The following is a 25,000-nucleotide window of genomic DNA, read 5'->3' as shown; positions in this document are numbered from 1 at the left end:
TAATACAGAAAATTGAGGATTTGATACTTGGAGCTGCAATATTGTTGGAGCTGTATCGAGATGCATCGTGGAATCGTGAGGCCAGTGAAGATTCACAGCCCTAGTGGTTAGCGCTGCGGTGAGGAGCAGACTAGCTCTTTTCTACAGGCTTGTTGCCACCTAGTATTTTGTGTGTAATGCAGCCAACGTCGTTCGAGTATGACACTGTTGTAACCTCTCTGTGTGTGTGTGTGTGTGTGTGTGTGTGTGTGTGTGTGTGTGTGTGTACGTGTTTGTGTGCATGTGGGGTCAGGTGAGGAGCAGTGGACTGGGCAGCAGCGTGATGGCTCCAGCGTGGACGTCCAGTGGTCGCCCAGTGGACAGGAGATCTCCCTCATCTCTGAAGACTACTTCCCTATGTACTTCATGGCTCCAGGTACACATGATGCACACATGGAGGCATCTGACCAGAAACCCATTCACTCCTACCTGAGGGAAGCCAGGGTGATCATGTGACCTCACATTCTGTTTCCTTCTGTGGATCTGTCTGGCCTCCAGCCCGCCCACCTCACGGGCCAATCAGGGACCTGCCTCGTAGTTGACAGCGTAACCGGCCAATTAGGGACGCCGCTGGCAAAATGGTAATGGCGTCTCCCAAAGCAACAAGTGGTAACCTTAACGTTAGTAGAGTCAACAGCCATAAGTGCAGTTATTGCAGCTATAACAACAATTAACCCATTGATACCTGATGCAGCATTTGCGTGTATATCCCTCATTTGTGTGTGTATCCCTTTAAGACGCGGTTTGCGGTCTTAAAGGGATACACACACAAATGCTGCATCAGGGCTCAATGTTAGTAGAGTCAACAGCCATAAGTACAGGCGGAAAAGACGTTTTCAACGTTCTTCTGACTGGTTTTGGCTACGCTGATTGGCTGAAGTACTCCCAGCCACTGAAACGGCTCTGCTGGATTGGAGTCCAGACTCCTACATAGAGGGAAACAGAATCAAGGTTGCCACAGGTCTTCAAAGTGCTCGAATTTATAAAGAGGTCCTTAAAAGTGCTTGAATTTATAAAGAGGTCCTTAAAAGTGCTTGAATTTATAAAGAGGTCCTTAAAAGTGCTTGAATTTATAAAGAGGTCCTTAAAAGTGTTTGAATTTAGCCGACCGGAATCTCTGAGTTTGAGCCTCATGTGCTCCGTTGTCTCAAAATTGCTGGGCCACTTTCTTCCTCTCTACAGTATCACTCTCTGTGCTGCGTCATGTGTCATGTGTCATTGCTGCTCATAACTGCTTTGAGTTTATGTGAAGTGTTAATGATTCATTCCGTCGTGTAAACAAATTTGCATTAAAGGACTCATTATTATCATTTTTGGTCCGTAATTTTGAAATATTTTGTAAATGGCCTGCACTTATATAGCGCTTTTATCCAAAGCGCTTTACAATCAGTAGGTACATACCCCCATTCACACACCGATGGCGGCAGGTTACCAAGCAGGGTGCTGGCCCACCATCAGGAGCAATTTGGGGTTCAGTATCTTGCCCAAGGACACTTCGACATGCAGACTGGAGGAGACGGGAATCGAACCACCGACCTCTTTTATCCAAAGTGATTGGTGGACGACCCGCTCTACCTCCTGAGCTACAGCCGCCCACTTTTTGTCCTTGAAAAGTGTTTGAACTCTATCATTACAATAGAGTGGCGCTCACGTTACCAGGCTGCTCTATGTGACTCCATGGAGCATTGTGAAGGTGTTGACATCATTGACTGTGATGTGATGATGTGATGTTTGGTTGCAGAGAAGTTCCTGGGGCAGCAGCTGCTGAGCTACGGTCAGAACCTGAGCTTGACCTTCAGGGTGGACCGCCGCGACACCCGGCTCTCCGCTGAGGACCTGGTGCTGGAGGGGTCGGGGTTACGGGTCGCCGTACCGCTCATCGCCCAGGGCAACGCCTACCCCAGCGAGAACACACAGACATACGTGTTCAGGTACCACCACCTCTGACCACCATGACCTCACCATGTTTATTCAAACATTATCAACATTATCAACTGCACACTTTCCTGCTTCACGGGGGAGGGGGGGGGTGAAGTGAGATCCACCCACCCCGACGGACTGCAGCCGGACTACTATACGTCTGGACTAACTGCTGCTTCTGCTCTGTGGTCTCCAGGCTACATGACAGTACAGATTATCCGTGGAGGCCGACCATCAGCCACTCTGACTTCCAGAAGCTTCTCCACAACCTGACTGCCATCAAGATCCGCGGCACCTACAGCGAGAGGAGTACGCAACACACACACGCACGCACACACATGCACACACACACACACACACACACACACGCACACACACACACACACACACACACACACGCACGCACACACATGCACACACACATGCACACGCACACACACATGCACACGCACACACACATGCACACACACACACACACACACACACACTGGGTGTCAGTCCAGGCGTCTGATTGATCAAACTGCATAGGATCCCTACTAAAGATGAACTAACCTGTGAGGTGACCTGAGGTAACCTGTGAGGTGACCTGAGGTAACCTGTGAGGTGACCTGAGGTAACCTGTGAGGTGACTGCATGCACACCTGCAATTTCCCTGTTCAATTGATAATCAGGCTCATTTATATGCGTCATGTGGTAATTGGCATTGACCATTTATGGTTGTATTGGGGCGGAGCCACATGCAGAATGGCCCAGTTGGACTGTGATTGATAACGGGGTAATTGCATTGCCTGTAGCAGGTGTGGGTACTTGTCTCCCAAAATGTGCTTAAGCAAGGCTCACTATTGGCTTAAGTTGTCTTTTGTTTTTGTTTTTTACGTCACTACTTTAGCATGGAATACCTTTACAAGACGACACTAGATTGTCAAACAGATTGGATCGAGTAGACGGATCACTGGACACGTTAGTCATAGTTTAAGTAGGGATTCTAGGCACATATTGATAAATGAGAGCCCAGATCAGATCAGACACCTGTGTCTCAGTCAAACTCAGTGTATGAAACGTTCGTGTACTTTGTGATTAAAGTGAGTCTCTCCCCCCCTCCTCTCTCTCCCCCTCCCCCCTCTCTCCCCCCCTCCTCTCTCCCCCCCTCCTCTCTCCAGGCGCTGGTTACCTTGACGACGTCTCCTTGGTGACGGCACGGCGAGGCCCCGGGGCCCCGGCCCTCTGGGTGGAGCAGTGCACCTGTCCTCAGGGTTACCAGGGGCAACACTGTGAGCAGTGCACCCTGGGATACCGCCGTGCCCGCCCCGAGCTGGGAGCCTTCAGCTCCTGTGAACCGTGTGACTGTAACGGACACTCTGAGTCATGTGACTCAGCAACAGGTCTGTACACACTAACTGACTAACTGACTGACTGACTGTTTACTAGGGGTGGGGGAAAAAATCGATTCACCTAAGTATCGCGATTTTTAATGTCACGATTTTTTGGATCGATCTTTTATTCCAGAATCGATAATCGCAAATGTAAAAAAAAAAAAAAAAAAAAAAAAAAAAATTTGGGTGCTTGCAGTCAGGCCACTCACTGAACAGCAGGCCAGGCGCCGCCTACTGGTTTACTAGTGGTTTTATTACTTTATTAGTTAGTCTGAAGTAATAATTACACTTCAGGGTTAAAGTGGGTGCATCTCATTGTAAAATTGGACTTCAAACGGCCCAAATCTGGCTTCAAACGGCCCAAATTTCACGCGCGTTGGCCCATATCGGCCTGGCCTGCTTGGTATCTAATGCCCGGCCTGAATTATGATCCCAGTCCGCCCCTGTTTTTAACTATATCGCCCAGCCCTACTCATGATATATAATATACAGTCTCTAGTGTATGATTCAACTTTTCCCATGTTCTAATCTAGTGTAAAAAAGCAAACAAACTGAAAAAAGAAAAGAAAAAAATAAACAAAAATCGCAATAAATCGTAATATCGAATCGCAATAATCGTAGAATCGCAATACTTAAGAATCGCAATATAAATCGAATCGGCACCCAAGAATCGTGATAGTATCGAATCGGGAGATAAGTGAATCGCCACAGCCCTACTGTTTACTAACCAGTCTAGTGACTGACTGGTTTACTGACTACAGTATAGAGGTCTTCACCAGTCCAAAATGACAGACCAGAACCCTAATGTACCCGGGCAATTCATCCTGAGATCTGATTGGACCTGACCTTTTTTATATATATATATACCCGACTGTTTTTGCCTGACGTGATATTGGTGCATGTCCGAGAGGAGAGAGACTCGAGACTCGGGTCTGTTTTATGGATCGGACAAACCCAGTAATACATTTGCTGCTAAAAATGCCCTTCTTCTGCTAAAACACTTTATCATGTCAGATACAATATGGTAGCCTCATAAACGGAGATCAACATAACAGATACTTGCCAAGTTGTGCTGTACAGTTTGTCCAGTAGATGGCAGTGAGACTATATCATGGAATCTAGCAGCTACCTGGCTCCAACTTGCTGCCTGGCGCTGCTCAATGTTTGTTTGTTTTTACCTCCGGCGAGGAGCTGCTGTTTTTGATGCTACATTAAAAACTAGTGAGCTGGGCGTCCAGGTAGTGTCCAGGTAGTGGAGCGGTAGTGTCCAGGTAGTGTCCAGGTAGTGGAGCGGTGGTGTCCAGGTAGTGGAGCGGTAGATTCCCCGCCTACCAACCAGGTTCGCGCCCCAGTGTTGCCTCCGGCTTGGTCGGGCGTCCGCACAGGCACGATTGGCCGTGTCTGCAGGTGGGAAGCCGGATTGGGGATATGTGTCCTGGTCGCTGCACTAGCGCCTCCTCTGGTCGGTCGGGGCGCCTGGGAAGGGAACTGGTGGGAATAGCGTGAGCCTCCCACGTGCTACGTCCTGCTAGTGAAGCTCCCCCCTGTCAGGTGAAAAGAAGCGGCTGGCAACTGCGCATGTGTCAGAGGAAGCATGGTGCTAGTCTCCGGCTCTCCCCAGATCAGCAGAGGGTGGAGCAGCAACAGGGGGAAATTGACCAAGTACAACTGGGGAGAAAATGGGGGAAGATCAGGAAAATAAAAATAAACTACTGGGCTGATTTTCATGGGACTTGGTGGATCATGAACAAGCCTCACCAACAAGCAGAGGTCTGTGCTTTGTGCTTTGTGCTGCACAATTAATGGAATATTCATCGCGATCAGGATTTTGGCTTCCCACAATAATGAAAACATGTTTAGTTTAGTTATGTTTCGCAATGTTGCTCTCATGTTGTCTTGTGTTGTAAATCCAGCGCACCCCTTTCCATCGCAAGGGTGCGCTCGGTTCCACCCCTCCTCCAAAGCCCAAACACACTATGGTGCGTGTAGTTTCAGCTCGAGACGAAAACAGAGAGCCGGCCTGTTTGTCTGTTTATTTTAGAAGATGACTGTTTGAAGAAATCCACTATTATTATTTTTTGTATTCCAAAAGTAAAAGAGTAATAATGTTAAATAATAGTGTTAAATAATCGATCTAAATATTATATCACAATATAATTTTGACCAAAATTGTTCAGCCCTAGTGTGCTGTACTCATCACGCATGTTCCACAGTGCTTCCATGTGTTTTTCTGGTGATCAGCGCTTAGCACAGGACTGCTTACTGACTGGTTTACGGACTGACTGATTTACTGACTGAATGGTTAGATTATTGAATATTTAATTTGATCCATGTGGTTTCAGTTTTTCTAAATATTTAATTTATTTTTTATATTATATTAATTCATGCTTAAAGAAAAGTTCAGGTTAAAAGAAGCAACAGCAGAAAATACAGCAATAATCAATATATTGATAGAGCTATTTCTCTGTTCAGTATTAGTGTCCAACGCAGACTGAAGTGCAGGTTATTGTGCAGGACAGACGCTGCCCCCTGCAGGCTGCGGGACACGCTGCAGTTACACTGCACAGACTACAAGTTAAGAGTTTTCACAGTTTCTCATTTGAAGCTGATGATAAATAAACAAGTTAGGTAGTAGAAGTTTATTTATTCTCACATTGAGAGCAAAACGAGCAAACCCACTCTGCAAACTAACTGATACTAAACTGAATTGAAAACAATTGAAAACGAAATAAAAAAGTGAAAAATACAAAACTATAATAACTGCTCTGTGTTTTGTGTGTGTGTGTCTGCGTGGTGCATGCCTGTGTGTGTGTGTGTGTGTGTGTGTGTGTGTGTGTGTGTGTGTCTGCGTGGTGCATGCCTGTGTGTGTGTGTGTGTGTGTGTGTGTGTGTGTCAGGAGCATGTGAGTGTCAGCACCACACTGCCGGGCTGAGCTGTGAGCGTTGTCAGGACGGTTTCTACGGTGACTCGACCCATGGGACCAACTCAGACTGCCAGCCCTGCCCCTGCCCCCAGGGGGCGACCTGTGCCCAAATCCCCAAGACCAGAGAGGTTGTCTGCACCAACTGCCCCGCTGGGACCACAGGTATGAGAGGGGGGACCACCCCAAATTAAGGCATTTTTGTGTGTGTCTGCACACAAAAATGTGTGTCTGTGTCTGATGCAGCTGCATCCAGCACTTGAACAAGGCAGTCGCTTTTTTTCTCGCTCTCCCCTATCTCCCTTGTTCTTTCCCTCTGCCTGCAACAACACCCAGAGCAAACTTGCATTCGTCTACTCGAAATGACAAATATGGATTTATTGGATTTACTAAGCTGGTCTCTCAACGCAAATCAACTAAACTTTGAGGAATGTGGGGTCCGGGGAACCCCCACCCTCTGCCCAGACGGATCTTTCGCCGCGGGGTACGGGAAGACAACAGTGATTGACCCTAGGCTGTGACGTCATGAAAATTGAGATGGGCGGTCAGTGAATTTGAACTGTGAAAAATGGATTATATCTGGATATATCATGGAAATTCCACTGATCTGCAATAAGAGAAATTAACTAAGTTGGGAATCAGAGACTTGACACCTGCTGTTGACTTTCTGGTCTGTGTGACCCTGGTCTGTGTGACCTGAAAGGAATTCCAGGCAACCAAAACATTTTATTCTAATCTGGACTCTCCTCGAACTGCCAAGGACGCAGCAATTCTCTCCTGATATTTCGTCTGCAACTGTGCTCCTCCCCCCACCCAAACCCCCCGCCTTGTTCCCTGACAGCTCTTGCATCATCCACCCCCCCCCCCCCCCACCCCCTCTTCCTCCGATACATCCATCTGGCGCTGATGACAGCGAGCCACTTGCGTTGTTTGAGGAGCTAGTGCAACGGTGGCGCAGCGCACGCGGCGACCCGGCTGAGGGCAGTAGATGGTCCTTTGGAATCTGTACATAATGCAACAAATGTTTATGTATTGTATAATATTGAAGTGCGCCTTTATTACTTTAAAACTAGTAATAATGTATCTCAATTCTGAAGTGTGCCTTTATTACTAATCTCAAACTAGTAATGATGTTGTAATTATCCACTACTGTCTGATGTGAACCAAAGTGCCCTTCTGGGACATGTATTAAACTGATTGATTGATTGATTGATTGATTGATTGTCTTTCGTGCAGCTTTATAGGTTTTTCTCACTGTACTGAAAGTAAGCAGGCAAACATGAAGGGCAGTTTAAACACAAACCCAAAGTCATGCATTCTTCTGGGTTAGGAAAACGAACCAAGGGATTTCATCCGCAATTTATTTTTGTCCATAGACATTTTGTAAAATATTTCACTATATATTTCATTATATAAGAATATTTCACTCAGACCAAAACTTAAAAAACAACGTTGATTTTTTTTTCTGCTATTTCTTTGTTTTGATCCAAGTGAGGTGTTCTATTCTTTTCTATCTATCTATATACTTTTTAACAGAGAAGTGTTGACATATTCAACCTCTCTGTTTAATCTGTGAGCTTCTGTAAAGTTGCTACATGTAGTTCTCAGTGTTGTAACAGTAATTCACCTTGGTCTGTGTCTAAAAATAAGCCGTGTTTGGTCCAGGTGAAAATATTTCAGTGAGTGTATTAGTACTTTGTGAACATTTTCAGCACATTTGAGCAATACCGCAATAATACTGATAACGTGGTAACTTTGGTCACTATAATCGTGATAATATGACATTTTTGTACCGTTTCATCTCTCCTCTGCAGGAAAGCGCTGTGAGCTGTGTGACGACGGGTTTTTCGGCGACCCTCTGGGTCAGAACGGGCCGAAGCGGACCTGCCATGCCTGCAAGTGCAGTGACAACATCGACCCCAACGCCGTGGGCAACTGTGACCGCGAGACGGGAGAGTGCCTCAAGTGCATCCACAACACCCACGGCTTCTTCTGCGACCGCTGCAAGGACGGTTTCTACGGCAACGCCCTCGCCACCAACCCCGCCGACAAGTGCAAACGTAAGAGCCAGTTTTTCATGTGTATATCTCTTCTTCATGTGTATATCAAATACAGAGCCGGCACTACTTTCCTGACAAACCGGAAGTTCCATATTCTGTATTTTGCTTCGAAAATTACAATGTTCCTAATTTGACATCACTATTTCATAACGCAGTGAATGCACGAGTCACAACATGCACATACAAGTAGATGAGAGCATTTTGGCACTGTTGGAATGTGTAGTTGGTGACCTAATGCGGGGTAGGCTAGCGCTAGCCCATTCTGCAGACTACCAGTCATTGTGCTAAGCTAACTAGCAGGAGGGGCGCGGTGCTACTTTCTACTGCACCCACAGAGAAGAGAAGGCCGTCTATCTTCTCGTCTTACTATCGAGAATCTCCCAAAATGTTGCTGTGTTGAGTGATTGTACACTGTGTTGAGTGATTGTACACTGTGTTGAGTGATTGTACACTGTGTTGAGTGATTGTACACTGTGTTGAGTGCTTGTATACTGTGTTGAGTGATTCTACTGTGTTGAGTGATTCTACACTGTGTTGAGTGCTTGTATACTGTGTTGAGTGATTCTACTGTGTTGAGTGATTCTACACTGTGTTGAGTGATTCTACTGTGTTGAGTGATTCTACACTGTGTTGAGTGATTCTACACTGTGTTGAGTGATTGTACACTGTGTTGAGTGCTTGTACACTGTGTTGAGTGATTCTACACTGGGGTGGACAACAGGACTTGCTAGCTTACTTTTTTTTACCCGATTTGTAACATTACTACTGTAAAACCTTTTTTCTGCTCAGTCTTCGCAAAATATCAGCAGCATCAGTCCAACTCAGTTTTTGATGAGCAAAACAATATGGTCTGTGGTTAACTTTGTCTATGTTGTAATCATTGATGTGACTCCTCCTCCTCAGCGTGCTCGTGTTCTGCGTTGGGCACGGTGGACCAGCAGGTGGCATGTAACCAGGTGACGGGTCAGTGCACCTGTCTCCCTCACGTCTCCGAGCGAGACTGCAGCGCCTGCCAGCCCGGCTTCTACAACCTGCACAGCGGAACGGGCTGCGAACGGTGAGACACAGAGAGAGAGAGACAGACAGAGAGAGAGTGAGACAGACAGAGACAGAGAGAGAGAGAGAGAGAGAGAGAGAGACAGGCAGACAGACAGACAGAGAGAGAGAGAGAGAGGCAGAGAGAGACAGACAGACAGACAGGCAGAGAGAGAGACAGACAGACAGAGAGAAAGAGAGAGAGAGACAGACAGACAGACAGACAGAGAGAGAGAGACAGGCAGACAGGCAGAGAGAGAGAGACAGACAGAGAGAGAGAGAGACAGACAGACAGACAGGCAGAGAGAGAGAGGGGTAAATATTCATCTTTGAGAAAATCATGAAAACCCACATTTACCAATTTTCTTCTATTTTAGAGCACAAGGGGATGCTAGAGTTAGCCATTAGTGGTTATCCATTAGCCGTGCTGTTGCTCACTTCCACTTTCCAAACCCAGAAAGCGGTTAAGCCTGCTAGCATATAGCCTAGCATAAAGCCTAGCATATAGCATAGCATAAAGCATAGCCTAGCATAAAGCATAGCATAGGCTAGCATACTGCAAATTAAACACCTTCATACTGCATCCTGTACTATGAAAAGTAGTATGTAGTAGACGTTCCGAATACAGCGTGAGACTTACCATGGTCTGCTGCAGTGCGGACACACCTGGTTCTCCAGGAAGACATCAGCAGATAATGACAGGCCAGAGACTAAATAAGCAGTGAGAGGAGAAGCTCTGATCTGCAGCTTTATCTGATCTCAGTAGAGTCTCACCGTGCAGAACAAAGAGTCACTTTTGGAGGGGATTGTGGCTGCATGCGCTTCTGGGATGCAGCATGACAAGAAGTGGTAGAGAGTCTGCTCCAGTAAGGAGTGGGACAAACCGTGATTGTTGGTGAGGGGTCCTACTGAATTGTGTTTCATCCTTGTATTTTGTACTTGCGTTTTTTGCGTGGTGTTGGTCATTTTATTTCTAGTATTTGTCTGTTCTTTCTTTTCTATTGTGTATGTAAGGATATATTGTGCAGTTACATTGCTGTAGTTCTGTAGTTGTGGGGGGGGGGAAAGCTTCACTTGCACTTTGCCAAAGTTAGGAACATTTCAACCCAAGTTGACTCAAAATCGCATAATCTGCGCCGCAAAAATCCATGTCACTCGCCTCATTCACGCTGATTTCCCGGGGCGAAATCACATCTACCTGCGCGTTTGCATTGACGTGTATGTGATCGGGTTGACCCGGTGTGAACAGCCAGTAGAAGTAACTGCTAGAGGGTTTACCCACACACAGGCTGAATGAGCCCACATGTTGGCTGTTATGCTGCTGAACACTAGTAGCTACTTTCTCTATGAACTATTTATATATACTGCGTCGCTACCCATCTACGTAGCCTAGCCTACGTCACGACACTCACTCTACCTGACCCCTCCACTTGGTCGCTAGATACGTGCGCCCAGAGCCCTCCCAAATCCCTTTGTTTTTGAGAGTGAACAGCGCATGTGCAACTACACAGATCCTGATACTCTAATGATCTGCACTGGTGTAAACCGGAAGTCCCCGGACGGCGTCCGTGGCAATTCGGTGCAAGAAAATATTGACCCAAAAACAAACATGTAGATAATTATGAATCTACATATTTATTGCAGATTATATACTCACTATCTAATATTCACCTCGCTCATAAAAAAAATATATATATATATAACGTTTTATTTCCCTCTTCTTCATGTGGATACAGTAGGTGGGGCAGTAGTGGCCTGCCGCCACTGAATTCGCACACTCCCCCGACCCCCGACATAGTCTCACATGGTTATCCATGTGAGACCAATTGCAATTGAGACTTAATTGCACCCCCTGTGCAATTGAGCTCCAAGTTCTAACGGATCACCCAGAATGTTCCAGGAAATTACCCAGGATTCATCTGAAAAATTACCTGGAATTCAACTGATTTGAGGCTTCAAACTGTGTCTCAAAAACCAATGGGTGATGTCACGCTAACATTGTCCATTCAATATACTGTCTCTGGTTCCAACAGATGTGACTGTAATGATGCTTCTGCTTTGCGTCATGCTGCTTGCTCTCTCTCTGCATTCCAACAGATGTGACTGTAACGCCATCGGCTCGACTAACGGCCAGTGTGACATCACCAGCGGTCAGTGTGAGTGTCAGCCCGGCGTTACCGGGCAGCACTGTGAGCGCTGCGAGGTCAACTTCTTCGGCTTCGGCTCGTCCGGCTGCAAACGTAAGTCCCATCGCTTCTGTTTGATCCCAGAACTGAAAGTCAAATCAAAAATGACTTCTTCACTTTGCTAGCTCATTTTCCATCAACTATCAAAGTCCCATTACTCCTCCTTCCTGGAAAACAGAGTGTGTGTTACTTTACAGCAATTAAACTACAGTACTTTACAGCAATTAAACTACAGTACTTTACAGCAATTAAACTACAGTACGAGTTCAGCAAAGTGTTTCAAAATGGTCAAAGTCAGAGGCCAGAGGACAAGTTTTTATTAAATCAATCAATGAATGGAAGTCAAATTAAGGCTAAACTTATTTTAGTGATTTCTTCGTCTTTTTTGCGTTTTTAAAAGAAGAAAATCTACTTTATCTACAAATTTGGGCATGATTAATATGTGAAATCAAAACTTTATTTTGTCATAGCCACGTATCTTGACAGTTTCCACATAGTTTCTACCTCTAACAGAACATGCTTTTCCTTGACCGTTGACATATACTAACTAGTCGTTAGTCATTAATGGCTTAATGGTGACCTCATACTGCACAAAATAAAAACTCTTGCTAAGCGAGTCAGAAAAACGACTCAAATGTAAATTCAGTGGAAACCTCTGGTCATGTTGTCACTTCCTGTTAACCGTGCCCTCTGACCCCAGCCTGTGACTGTGACCCGGAGGGCTCGGTGACGGCTCAGTGTAAGGAGGACGGGCGGTGTGAGTGTGGCGCTGGCTTCGTGGGAGCTCGCTGTGACATGTGTGAGGAGAACTACTTCTACAACCGCTCCACCCCGGGGTGCCAGCAGTGTCCCTCCTGCTACAGCCTGGTCAGAGACAAGGTCAGCCCCAATCACACTCTGCACTCAACACTCTGACACTCTGCACTCAACACTCTCTGACACTCAACACTCTCTGCACTCAACACTCTCTGACACTCAACACTCTCTGACACTCTGACACTCTCTGCACTCAACACTCTCTGACACTCAACACACTCTGCACACAACACTCTCTGACACTCTGACACTCAACACTCTCTGACACTCAACACTCTCTGACACTCTGCACTCAACACTCTCTGACACTCAACACTCTCTGACACTCAACACTCTCTGCACTCAACACTCTCTGACACTCTGACACTCTCTGCACTCAACACTCTCTGACACTCAACACTCTCTGCACTCAACACTCTCTGACACTCTGACACTCTCTGCACTCAACACTCTCTGACACTCAACACTCTCTGACACTCTGACACTCTCTGCACTCAACACTCTCTGACACTCAACACACTCTGCACACAACACTCTCTGACACTCTGACACTCAACACTCTCTGACACTCAACACTCTCTGACACTCTGCACTCAACACTCTCTGACACTCAACACTCTCTGACACTCAACACTCTCTGCACTCAACACTCTCTGACACTCAACACACTCTGCACACAACACTCTCTGACACTCTGACACTCTGCACTCAACACTCTCTGACACTCAACACTCTCTGCACTCAACACTCTCTGACACTCAACACACTCTGCACACAACACTCTCTGACACTCTGACACTCAACACTCTGCACTCAACACTCTCTGACACTCTGACACTCAACACTCTCTGACACTCAACACTCTGACACTCAACACTCTCTGACACTCTGACACTCAACACTCTGCACTCAACACTCTCTGACACTCTGACACTCAACACTCTCTGACACTCAACACTCTGACACTCAACACTCTCTGACACTCAACACTCTGACACTCAACACTCTCTGACACTCTGCACTCAACACTCTCTGACACTCAAGACTCTCTGACACTCTTGACACTCAACACTCTCTGACACTCAACACTCTATGACACTCTGACACACTCTGACACTCAACACTCTCTGACACTCAACACTCTGACACTCAAGCCTCTCTGACACTCTGACAAACTCTGACACTCAACACTCTCTGACACTCAAGCCTCTCTGACACTCTGACACACTCTGACACTCAACACTCTATGACAGTCAACACTCTATGACACTGTGACACTCAACACTCTCTGACACTCAACACTCTCTGCAGTCAACACTCTCTGACACTCAACACTCTATGACACTCTGACACACTCTGACACTCAACACTCTCTGCAGTCAACACTCTCTGACACTGTGACACTCAACACTCTCTGACACTCAACACTCTCTGCAGTCAACACTCTCTGACACTCAACACTCTCTGACACTCAACACTCTCTGCAGTCAACACTCTCTGACACTCTGCACTCAACACTCTCTGACACTCTGACACACTCTGACACTCAACACTCTCTGCAGTCAACACTCTATGGCACTCTGCACTCAACAGTCTCTGACACTCAACACACTCTGACACTCAACACACTCTGACACTCTCTGACACTCAACACACTCTGACACTCAACACTCTCTGACACTCTCTGACACTCAACACTCTCTGACACTCAACACACTCTGACACTCAACACTCTCTGACACTCTCTGACACTCAACACACTCTGACACTCAACACTCTCTGACACTCTCTGACACTCAACACACTCTGACACTCAACACTCTCTGACACTCAACACTCTCTGACACTCTGCACTCAACACTCTCTGACACTCTGCACTCAACACTCTCTGACACTCTGCACTCAACACTCTCTGACACTCAACACTCTCTGACACTCAACACTCTCTGACACTCAACACTCTCTGACACTCTGCACTCAACAGTCTCTGACACTCTGCACTCAACACTCTCTGACACTCTGCACTCAACACTCTCTGACACTCTGCACTCAACACTCTCTGACACTCTGCACTCAACACTCTCTGACACTCAACACTCTCTGACACTCAACACTCTCTGACACTCAACACTCTCTGACACTCTGCACTCAACAGTCTCTGACACTCTGCACTCAACACTCTCTGACACTCTGCACTCAACACTCTCTGACACTCTGCACTCAACACTCTCTGACACTCTGCACTCAACACTCTCTGACACTCTGCACTCAACACTCTCTGACACTCAACACTCTGCACTCAACACTCTCTGACACTCTGCACTCAACACTCTCTGACACTCTGCACTCAACACTCTCTGACACTCTGCACTCAACACTCTCTGACACTCAACACTCTGCACTCAACACTCTCTGACACTCTGCACTCAACACTCTCTGACACTCTGCACTCAACACTCTCTGACACTCTGCACTCAACACTCTCTGACACTCTGCACTCAACACTCTCTGACACTCTGCACTCAACACTCTCTGACACTCAACACTCTGCACTCAACACTCTCTGACACTCAACAGTCTCTGACACTCTGCACTCAACACTCTGCAAGCTGCTTACAAGACAACATGATGTTCATTTGCACCACACATTTTGCTAATGAGTCAGGAAGACCTGGATGTTAGTTAGGCCTTCCGGTTCCCTCGTCTTAGAAGTCAATGGGGTTTTTGTATGTGGATTTCAGTTAAATGCCTGAAATAGTCTGTGGTTAACAAATGTTTATGAAACGGCGAAATTTGTGTTCAGGATAATCTTCACAAATCAGGAGCACTTTTATGACTTTTGAAGCATAAATGTGATATATGCTGCCTTCGTTGCTGCTAGTGTGGTTGTTGTGTTCCAGCCTTTAGGGAGATTCTGCATCACAGATGTCTTCAGAATAAGGCATAACCAGGTGTGTTAGTCCTGGAGATCTTCCAGTGCAGTGTCTTTGTCGTTGACTGCTGATTGGTTGTGTGTTCAGGTGAACCAGCAGAGGCAGAAGCTTCATGACCTCCAGACTCTGATAGATAACCTGGGCTCCAGCCAGGAGACGGTCAGCGACAAGGCCTTCGAGGACCGCCTGAAGGAGGCTGAGAGAGCCATCATGGATCTGCTGGAGGAGGCCCAGACCAGCAAAGGTAACCTAACATCTATCAGGGTTCCTACGCAGGTCTGGAAAAGTAATAAACATTTATTTGTTTGGAAATTTGAAGAAATGTCTGCAAAAGTCTGGAAAATGTTGTGCTTCAGGTCCGATACACACATAACTCTAGCTTGTCTGTTGTTTTGAGCCACTTTGAGTCCACAGTTTGTGTTGATGATCAGAATAATGTTCAGATAGAGCAGATGTTTTCAAAGTGGGAGGCGGGCCTGCAAACAGTTTCAGGGGAGCCTCAGTGAATGGAAGTGAAAAAATATGACATTAGATATGACATTAGTTGTCAACATAGCCTAAATATGTGTGATTTGGTTAAAGAGACAGTTCAAAGATACAGTAGTTTTTTTGTGAATTTTACTGTTTTTCCCCACTTTCCCAGAGTCTGTCTCCGTCGAGTCTAATTGGGCCTTTATGAATAGGTGTGGCTTGGTGAGATGGCCTGTAGTTTCCTGGCTGGGCGGTGCTGGGCGGTGCTGGGTGGTGCTGGGCGGTGCTGGGTGGTGCTGGGCGGTGTTTGGACCTTCAGGCCAATCAGCGTGCTTAACCCATTGATACCTGATGCAGCATTTGCGTGTATATATCCCTCATTTGTGTGTGTATCCCTTGGACGCAGTTTGCGGTCTTAAAGGGATACACACACAAATGCTGCATCAGGTATCAATGGGTTAAACATGGCAATGACTTTATTCATTGAAAATGTGTAGGAAGGAACCCTGATCTACTGTACATGTTAGCATCTGAAACATCTCCTGTACCTTTGTCCCTGCAGATGTGGACAAGGGCTTGCTGGAGCGTCTGAACAGCATCAACAGCACGTTGACCACGCAGTGGAACCGTCTGCAGAACATCCGCAGCACAGTGGACGACACAGGCGCCCAGGCCGACCGCGCGCGCACCCGAGTCCGCGACGCCGAGAGCCTGATCGACCGAGCGCGCCACGAGCTGGACAAGGCCAAGGACGCCATCGGCAAAGTGGTGCGTGAACCAGGAAGCTATTTTGTTATCTTCTGATTAGGGTGGTTCTAGTAATGCTGGAGGTGCCTAATGGCTATTAGACTTCACAATATTGAGCCACGCTGTGTTTAATGGCACTGGCTCACTGTATATAAACCTGTATTTAAACCTAAAAGTCCCTCTTTGATGTTACCAGTATATTACAAATCTGTGCACATTGTACCGTGCCCACTGATTTACCAATTGTTTTTGTATCTGGTGACCCCTGGGGGGCGCCACAGTCCCCACAGTTATTTATAGATGAATAATAATGCTACTATGTTGAATATTCACTCATTTAGCACAGAAATGTGCCAATTGCTTTCTTTGTTCTTGTCAATGGACTAGTTCTATAGAGAAATAGTAGTAGTAGTAGTAGCTACTTTATTGTCCCCATGTGGGGAAATGAGGCACAACACATGGAACAAACATAAACAGATCACAGATCTGATGACATCAATTAGGAAATTAGAAACCCAGTGCTCTATAGCAGCTGCAGATCCAGTAGTTGATCAGAATTAGTTAATATTGTCTGTGTGTCCAAATTTCAGTTCAATTATCGATATGGTTTGTTTTGCAAATAGTAGCAGAGTTTGTTTGATGTAGCGGCAGGTTGCGCCATGATGGATCTAACCTGGTGTCTCACAATGTTCTCACAGAGAACTTCCCACTAAACACACACACACACACACACGCACGTACACACACGCACACACGCACACACACGCACACACACACACACGCACGCACGTACACACACACACTCACGCACACAGCCATTTGCTTTCAAAAAGAGTTTGAATAGGTCTTGTTGATACGCTGCAGTCACACAGGATTAGAACATGTATTTTGTGTATGTGATGATCATGTTGTTGTTAGTGGGAAAGCTCTGTTCACACAGCCGGCTGTTGATTGGATCTCTGCCCCAAAAGGTTAAATAATAATTGGCAAGGCTATGGCACTATGGCACTTTAATGAGTTTAATAGAGTTATGTATTTCCACCTGAACTTGCTGTTGCCTGAGTGGACACTGAGGTTTGGATCAGGTTCAGACGCTGTGCGTATGTAAACTGCTGTCCACACTCAATGAGTATCACCAAAAAAACGCTCTAGACTTTTCAGTGAGTCATTCTAGTCCAAACTAGGTGTGTCCATGCTCACCTCCTCATGCTTCCCTCTGTGATCTGCAGGACATCAAAAGCCCCAGTGGGAGCGGAGACCCAAACAACATGACCCTGCTGGCTGAGGAGGCTCGCAACCTGGCCGACAAGTAAGACTGTGACAAATACTCTCCAACATCAGGTCAAACAAACTGACCTTCTTGCCAGGTTTCTACTGTGCTGCAGTTCTATTAGCAAAGTGCCGTTTGTGGGCAAAGAGCTCTTATTAAAAAACAGTAATTAAGAAAAGAATGAAGAAAGAAAAGTCCTTATTTTCTAGTTGTTGCCCTTGTATTAGTATTATATTAGTATTGCATTAGTATTGGCTCAGCAGTCATGAAACTCATTCAGCATATAAATGACTAGAAATGTGTGCTTTTACTTTTCTTTTTCTTTATACTTTATATATATATATATATATATATATATATATATATATATATATATATATAGTATATATAGTATATGAGCATGCACTCCCTGCTTCAGATTCCAAGCATTTTAGGCATTTTCAATTACTTTGAAAATCTGAGCGTGTTCCTACATTTTCTCGCTTCTATTCTTCAAAATAAAAATCATTACAACACACAGAGCTGAACTTCTTCATGCTTCTGTTCAGTTGAAAGCCTTGTTGTCGTCACATCACTTCCTCCATGTGCGCTCTCCACAGGCACAAAATGGACGCCGACCAGATTGAGAAGATCTCCAAAGACGCCAATGACACGTCCACCAAGGCCTTCAACCTGCTGATGAAGACGCTGGATGGAGAGAGCAAGACCAGCCAGGAGATCGACGAGCTGAACAGGAAGTAGGTCACGCATCACACTTCCTGCTCATCTGCTGGTCACATGCCAAACAAACGTATCACTGTACAATGTAACATGATGATCACTCTGAGCATGAAAGCCTCGGTCCCAGTGCGTAGCGCACGCCATCTGCGGAGGTTAGCCTCACGGTGCCTCGCTCCACTATGTGGAGCCTTTTAGTGCCTCGCTCCAGAGATACTGAAGAGATACTTACACACTAGTGATTACCTGAGGCAAGTCAAACTTTATTTCTACAACACATTTACAAGGTCTCGTACATAAAAAATTAAAAAAAGAACAAATGCGAAGATTTCAAAAACATGTTCAGAAGGGAAAGATTTGCACATTTAGGGCATCAAAAATGAAATTAAGAAGTTGAGAGTTCTTTCATTGTGAAAATGAAAAGTTAATAGAAAATGTCAGCTGACAGCCTGGTTGGATGAAACGTTTTCTTTAATCTTTTTGTGACAAAATGTAAAATCTTTAACTATTATTATTATCATCATCATCATCATCATTGTTATTATTATTATTGGTAGAGTGGGGATGGCATGATCTGTGATTTTGAAATATTGATTGATTAAATTTAGGAAGCAAAATCTGTCTTCATAGCGTTGTGGGGCAGTGATGATTGTGTCTGTGTCTGATATAAGACAGAGGTTGAAGGAGAAACGTATCAGTCACATGACATCAGTCACATGACATCCACACATGATCTATAGGCCTTTTCATACATCGCTGTAATGGGTCTCCACGCTGCTCCTCAGGTACAACGAGGCCAAAGACCTGGCCAAGAGCCTGGAGAAGCAGGCCAACAAGGTCCATGCAGAGGCAGAGGAGGCTGGAGACAAGGCTCTGAAGATTTTCGCCAACCTCACCAAGCTGCCGCCCTTCGACACCAAGGCCCTGGAGGTGAGGAGGAGAATAATATGAGTCATTTCAAAACAATGTTTTATTTGCATATTTTTAAAGGGGGACTGACCCCCCCAGATTTCTTGCAAAACGGTATTCAACTTGATTTGAAAACTCTGCAGGCAAGATGGCCGCCTATACTGCCTTCTTTAGCTGGCAGAATTCCTCCCCCATAAACTAACATATCTTGGCCAATAAGTATGTAACATACAAAATAAAACAACCCGTAATGTCTTCATTTGATGTAGAATGCAGAGGACATGTAACTGTTTAGTTAAACTTGCATTCCAGGAATATTGGTCTAAAGATAACGATAATGGCTCGAGACTGTTTCGTCCTGAAACCCACTCGCTTTGCGCCAGAACACAATCGATTTGGGGGTGGAACACGCCAGGATTGGCCAACGCCAACGCCAGTGCCCAGAACTGTCAAATCAAATCATCGACAGAGACGCTATGACCCGCCTCCCAGTATTCTCAGTGTATCCGAGATAGATAGACGTTATGAATATAGCCATGTTATAAACAACAAACTAACGCTGGTGGTCCGTATGGAAACAGTGTTACTCGAAATGGTTAAAAGTTATATCAATTTGGTCATTCAGTGGCGTTTTACTGCCATGTAACATAACTAACTAGCGGCTAATATTAGCCACAGTAGGCATTACCCATGGCTGCAATGCTCTTAAAGGGCTCGTGCCGCGTGAACTACAGTAATCACATGGGGGGGGGGGGGGGGGGGGTTCCCCCACATGAGTGGGGCACGCGCTAACCCCACCGTGACCTAACGATGTACCAAATATCCCATTCATTTGAGGGCACACAAAAAAGCAGGTTTGAACCCATAGAGGGAACTTATGCTGCTGAAAATGATACAAATGGTACAATGGTAACAGTTTGGTCTCAAATGTGGAAATTTTGACCAGAATTCTTCACAAACCACCCCCAAAGTCATATTGGTTAAAAGCTGAAAAAAGTGTTTTGGGGGTAAGTTACACTTTAAGATACTTTTCATTAAGCAACAAAGTCTAAAATCAGCAAGAGAAGGCTTCTAGCAGCCAAAAACGTATCTTATCAAAAGATTATACCAATATGCTTTGATTTGAATAGTGTTTCCGGTGTGTTGCAGTCTGCTAAGGTTCATTGTTTTGTTCGTTACTCATTTCGGCCACAAGAGGGCACCACTACCCTGTGTTCTGGGTAAATCTGCAACACTTTTTTCCACTCGTTTTCACAGATAAAAAAAAAAAAAGGAACTTAGAAAGATGATCCTGGCATCCTTTTTCCCACCTGTTATTTACGGTAAATCAAACTTAGAAAATGGATCACCAGATTTATTTAGTTGTGTGTTTGTTTTTTCTCCTTCTAACTGGCCTCTCTGGGCTTCCGCAGTCCTCTGCTGGCCTTGCCCTCTAGACAGTAAACCCTGTTTTACCTGCTACTCACAGACTGATGGATCACTGACCGTCTGTTGTGTTTGCAGGATGAAGCCGGTAAGATCAAGAAGGAAGCGTCCGACCTGGACAAGCTGATCGACAAGACGGACAAGGAGTACCAGGACCTGAGAGACGACCTGAAGGCCAAGGAGCAGGAGGTCCGCAAGCTGCTGGACAAGGGCAAGACCGAGCAGCAGGTAACAACTCCTCTGACAAAATAAATAAATTGCCACTATCAGCTGGGCAGAAATTTGGGAATTTGGAGAATCAGATGACCAATCAGATGAGTATTAAATAAAAGCGTGTAATAAAGGGGCTGTGATTGGCTCGGCGGTGGAAATGTGTCTGAATGGGAGGGGGCGGGTCTCTGCATCTGCAACAGCAAATGAAACATGAGCTGGCAGATTATTCAGGTTCCCAGGCTACCAGGCCAGATTAATCTGTTCATTCATCTCTAGATAACGTAGATTAATGGATTAGTTGTTAGCTCTATAAAATGTCAGCCTACTTTACTTCCTAACCTGGTCATTTCATGGTAAAAAGTTACTACATACCTGGGATAGTGCTTGAAAGAGACAGGTGTGTGTGTGTGTGTGTGTGTGTGTGTGTGTGTGTGTGTGTGTGTGTGTGTGTGTGTGTGTGTGAGTGTGAGAGAGAGAGAGAGAGAGAGAGAGAGAGAGAGAGGTAGATGTGTTGTGAGACGGATGTGGTTTTGAGACAGATGTGTGTGAGACAGATGTGGTTTTGAGACAGATGTGGTTTTGAGACAGATGTGTTGTTGTTTCAGACTGCAGACCAGCTGTTGGCCCGGGCAGATGCTGCCAAGGCTCTGGCTGAAGAGGCGGCTAAGAAGGGCAGGTCCACCTACAGAGAGGCTGAGGACATCCTGGCTGACCTGAGAGGTGCCCGTCTGTCTTGTAGCCGTGTTTCCATCAACACATGTATCTCATTAGACAAGGTTGATGCAAATGGATCAATTCTTACGCTCGCTTGAGGTGTTTTTTTGCCAACGTGCAAAATGAGAGATGGAAGCACCTTTTCGCCCGTCTTCCCCGTCCTTTTGACTCTGAAGAAGACACCTGTGTCTGTCCAAACGTCAGTCTTTGTTTGCACCTATTAAATTGCCTAACTTTGACCGTGTGCTCCAGATCCCTTTGTTTCACTAGTTTAACCCATTCCCCTTGTCTGAGAGGCACCGGTCTGGCATTATCAGCTGAAGCGCGTTTTTTCTCTCTTTGTTCACCTTTTCCCCTGTGTTGTGCACAGCTGTGTTGTGCACAGCTGTGTTGTGCACAGCTGTGTTGTGCACAGCTGGCAGCACAGCAGGATGGACATTTTGGCCGTAAAATGTACTCATCACTGGCAGAAAGAAAGAAGTAGCCTGCATGACATAAGAATTATTACTTCTCCTCTGGCAAGTAACAACTGGCAAGCTCATTCTCCATCGATGTTCTGTTTATTTGAGTTCAAATAGAGCTGAATTACTCTTGAAAACAAGCAGTCCAGTAACACCTGGCCTTGAATATTCAGTTGAGATGGTTACTTGCAGCCAACATTTGTGGAATATTGATTTCTTCATATTTTCCAACGTCCTAAATGGAAAAATAATCCTTCTCGTCTAGACGTCCGGGTAGTGTAGCGGTAGATTCCCTGCCTAGCAACACGAGGGTCGCATGCCCGTGTTACCCCCGCGTCCATACAGGCACGATTGGCTGTGTCTGCGGGTGGGAGGCCGGATTGGGGTATGTGTCCTGGTCGCTGCACTAGCGCCTCCTCCAATCTTTTTGCCGCGAAAACTGCCACGCTTAAAGCCCCAATCAGTAAGCTTTTTAGTCACAGGACATGGTAGATTGACTTGGAATAGGGAGACCCTCGTCTTTATTTATCCCACACCGCCCTCCATTGGCCAGCACTGGGACTAAGCAGTTTGTCTGCCACGTCCCGTAGCAAGAAAAAAGAAAAAAGAAAAGCATGCGCGCATGCGCTGTACAGCGGAAGCGCTGTGTTCATGAAAACAAGGAAGTAACTCGATTCGGATTTGCTACGAAAATGATGTTTCACGGAACTATGGATTATTAATTCATCACGTGGTGAGTACCCGATGTCACAACATGTACATAGAGCTTTCTGGTGCTGTGTTTTGTTGACTTTGAACGGTGATATCGTTATCGATACTAATGCACGCAGAGGGCGCAGTTTCTCCAACAGTAAAACTGGGAAAACTTACTGAATGGGGCTTTAATATTGTTTGGCCCGCGACTCCTTATATTTTTCTGTATGCGGCCCACAACCAAAAAAGTTTGGCCACCCCTGTACGTCCTGCCGGTGAAGCTCCCCCTTGTCAGGTGAAAAGAAGCCGCTGGCAACTGCACGTGTTGGAGGAAGCATGGTGCTAGTCTAGGCTTCTCCCCAGATCGGCCGAGGGTGGAGCAGCGACTGGGGCAGCAGGGGGGGAAGTTGGCCAAGTACAACTGGGGAGAAAATTGGGGGGAAGAATCAGAAAAAAAAAGAAGAATAAAAAAAGAATCCTCGTCTGAGTCAATTAATCACGTTAAACTTCTTTCCTCCGGCAGACTTTGACAAGAGGGTGAACGACAACAAGACAGCGGCAGAGGACGCCATGAAGAAGATCCCAGCCATCAATGCCACCATCATGGCCGCTAACGAGAAGACCAGGCAGGCGGAGGCGGCGCTTGGAAACGCAGCCAACGACGCCCGGGAGGCCAAGAAGAAGGCAGAGGATGCAGAAAAGATCGCCAGCGAAGTGCAGAAGGTACGGCAGAAACAGACAGCAACCTGGCAGAAACAGACAGCAACCTGGCAGAAACAGACAGCAACCTGGCAGAAACAGACAGCAACCTGGCAGAAACAGACAGCAACCTGGCAGAAACAGACAGCAACCTGGTAGAAACAGACAGCAACCTGGCAGAAACAGACAGCAACCTGGCAGAAACAGACAGCAACCTGGCAGAAACAGACAGCAACCTGGCAGAAACAGACAGCAACCTGGTAGAAACAGACAGCAACCTGGCAGGAACAGACAGCAACCTGGTAGAAACAGACAGCAACCTGGTAGAAACAGACAGCAACCTGGTAGAAACAGACAGCAACCTGGTAGAAACAGACAGCAACCTGGTAGAAACAGACAGCAACCTGGTAGAAACAGACAGCAACCTGGCAGAAACAGACAGCAACCTGGCAGAAACAGACAGCAACCTGGTAGAAACAGACAGCAACCTGGCAGAAACAGACAGCAACCTGGCAGAAACAGACAGCAACCTGGCAGAAACAGACAGCAACCTGGTAGAAACAGACAGCAACCTGGCAGAAACAGACAGCAACCTGGCAGAAACAGACAGCAACCTGGCAGAAACAGACAGCAACCTGGTAGAAACAGACAGCAACCTGGCAGGAACAGACAGCAACCTGGTAGAAACAGACAGCAACCTGGTAGAAACAGACAGCAACCTGGTAGAAACAGACAGCAACCTGGTAGAAACAGACAGCAACCTGGTAGAAACAGACAGCAACCTGGTAGAAACAGACAGCAACCTGGCAGAAACAGACAGCAACCTGGCAGAAACAGACAGCAACCTGGTAGAAACAGACAGCAACCTGGCAGAAACAGACAGCAACCTGGTAGAAACAGACAGCAACCTGGCAGGAACAGACAGCAACCTGGTAGAAACAGACAGCAACCTGGTAGAAACAGACAGCAACCTGGTAGAAACAGACAGCAACCTGGTAGAAACAGACAGCAACCTGGTAGAAACAGACAGCAACCTGGTAGAAACAGACAGCAACCTGGTAGAAACAGACAGCAACCTGGCAGAAACAGACAGCAACCTGGCAGAAACAGACAGCAACCTGGTAGAAACAGACAGCTACCTGGTAGAAACAGACAGCAACCTGGTAGAAACAGACAGCAACCTGGTAGAAACAGACAGCTACCTGGCAGAAACAGACAGCAACCTGGTAGAAACAGACAGCAACCTGGTAGAAACAGACAGCTACCTGGTAGAAACAGACAGCAACCTGGTAGAAACAGACAGCAACCTGGTAGAAACAGACAGCAACCTGGCAGAAACAGACAGCAACCTGGTAGAAACAGACAGCAACCTGGTAGAAACAGACAGCTACCTGGTAG

General features: G+C 46.2%; 1 protein-coding gene across 1 annotated transcript in view; it reads left to right on the top strand.

The window, feature by feature from the left end:
- lamc1 (laminin, gamma 1) overlaps positions 1-25,000 on the top strand; it is a 122,804-nt gene that overhangs the window by 89,554 nt on the left and 8,250 nt on the right. Inside the window, exons 9-25 of the mRNA XM_083659807.1 lie at positions 293-415; positions 1,781-1,970; positions 2,156-2,268; positions 3,120-3,341; positions 6,230-6,418; positions 8,068-8,313; positions 9,217-9,370; positions 11,446-11,588; positions 12,235-12,413; positions 15,371-15,527; positions 16,317-16,522; positions 17,731-17,810; positions 18,371-18,508; positions 19,274-19,418; positions 20,901-21,050; positions 21,641-21,755; positions 23,427-23,626. Of these exons, the coding sequence (XP_083515933.1) occupies positions 293-415; positions 1,781-1,970; positions 2,156-2,268; positions 3,120-3,341; positions 6,230-6,418; positions 8,068-8,313; positions 9,217-9,370; positions 11,446-11,588; positions 12,235-12,413; positions 15,371-15,527; positions 16,317-16,522; positions 17,731-17,810; positions 18,371-18,508; positions 19,274-19,418; positions 20,901-21,050; positions 21,641-21,755; positions 23,427-23,626 (2,750 nt within the window). The remainder of the gene's footprint in view (positions 1-292; positions 416-1,780; positions 1,971-2,155; positions 2,269-3,119; positions 3,342-6,229; positions 6,419-8,067; positions 8,314-9,216; positions 9,371-11,445; positions 11,589-12,234; positions 12,414-15,370; positions 15,528-16,316; positions 16,523-17,730; positions 17,811-18,370; positions 18,509-19,273; positions 19,419-20,900; positions 21,051-21,640; positions 21,756-23,426; positions 23,627-25,000) is intronic.

This window comes from Poromitra crassiceps (genome assembly GCF_964638095.1).
Source record: "Poromitra crassiceps genome assembly, chromosome: 23".
NCBI lineage: Eukaryota > Metazoa > Chordata > Actinopteri > Beryciformes > Melamphaidae > Poromitra > Poromitra crassiceps.
Note: the sequence above shows the minus strand (reverse complement) of the source record. Positions and strands in the feature narration are given on the sequence as shown.